The sequence below is a fragment of the Chaetura pelagica genome, unplaced genomic scaffold, assembly GCF_000747805.2.
Source record: "Chaetura pelagica isolate M959 unplaced genomic scaffold, ChaPel_1.0 scaffold69, whole genome shotgun sequence".
NCBI classification, from domain to species: domain Eukaryota; kingdom Metazoa; phylum Chordata; class Aves; order Apodiformes; family Apodidae; genus Chaetura; species Chaetura pelagica.
The window spans coordinates 1,077,606-1,078,656 of NW_009970724.1; the positions used below are offsets into that span (position 1 = coordinate 1,077,606).

General features: G+C 59.0%; 1 protein-coding gene across 1 annotated transcript in view; it reads right to left on the reverse strand.

Annotated features, from left to right (window-relative positions):
• HPDL (4-hydroxyphenylpyruvate dioxygenase-like) overlaps nt 1-846 on the reverse strand; it is a 9,579-nt gene extending 8,733 nt beyond the window's left edge. The window contains 1 exon segment of the mRNA XM_010006695.1: nt 766-846. Coding sequence (XP_010004997.1) covers nt 766-846 — 81 coding nt within the window.
• Nucleotides 847-1,051: the final 205 nt, after the last annotated feature.

A 1,051-nucleotide genomic window follows, 5' to 3' on the forward strand; every position in this document is an offset into this window, starting at 1 on the left:
GGCGGGGCAGGCTGCGGGGAGGACACACGAGGTCAGGGGGAGCTCGCTGGCTGCGAGGAGGAGCTGTTCCTCCACCTTGCACAGAGCCTGGGTGTGTTTGCATGCACAGATGCGCACAGATGTAAATTTGCGCTCCTCAAATATGCATGTTTTAAATAACTAGGTCTCACAAGCCAATATATGCGGTGCAAGGGCACCCACATTTGGAACCAGCTGCAAAGTGCTGCCTGAGGATGCCGAGCTGTCCCACCACCCCTTTGCTGTGCTGCCCTGCCCCATGCCTGGGGTCACAGAGGAGGAAAGACACGGCCCTTGACCAGAGCAGCTCCCCTCTGGAGCCACGTTCTGCAGAGATTCGTGAGGGAATCCAGGTGAGGGAGGTGTGCTGCATGTGTAAGCAGACTACGGGGTCAAGGGTTGTGGGGAGGGATGTCCTGTACCAGGAAGGTGGAGGTTGGACTAGTAAACACAGAGCAACATGCTGGTTACAGCTAAAGGGCTCCTGTGTTGCCCCAGAGTTTGTCAGTGATGTCCCACAAATGGCTGGGGGGGAGCAGGGGGTCACAACAGGCTGACGTGCCCTTCCCGTTTAACAGAGACAGCACGGAACTGCCCTGTTTCAGGCTCGGGGCAGTGACCTTGCCCCAGGGGCACAGAGGGTGAAACAGGTGGAATGTTGCAGGTAAGGTGACCTTCCTCTGCCCCAATTAACCATCCCATTGAATGGGGGACAAAAAGATCTGCCCAACAATTCACTAAGCCTACCCTCTCAAGAACCTCCCAGTAAGGCTTCCTGACCCCAATGCCACACACCAGCTGCCCCAGCCAGACCCCACAAACGTGCATCGGGGTGTGGGAGGAGACCTGCTTTAATATTCCCTTCTACCCCAAAACAGGGCTGTGCACCGGGCTGTGCACTGTGCCCCCCACCAGCCTGGGGAGGGGGATGGTTGCTGGGACCCCTGCCCCGGCAAGAACACGTGCAGGGGCCGGTGCCCCCTCCCCCCCTGCCCTCCCTTCCCCCTCTGTCGCCTGCGGGATCAGCATCGGT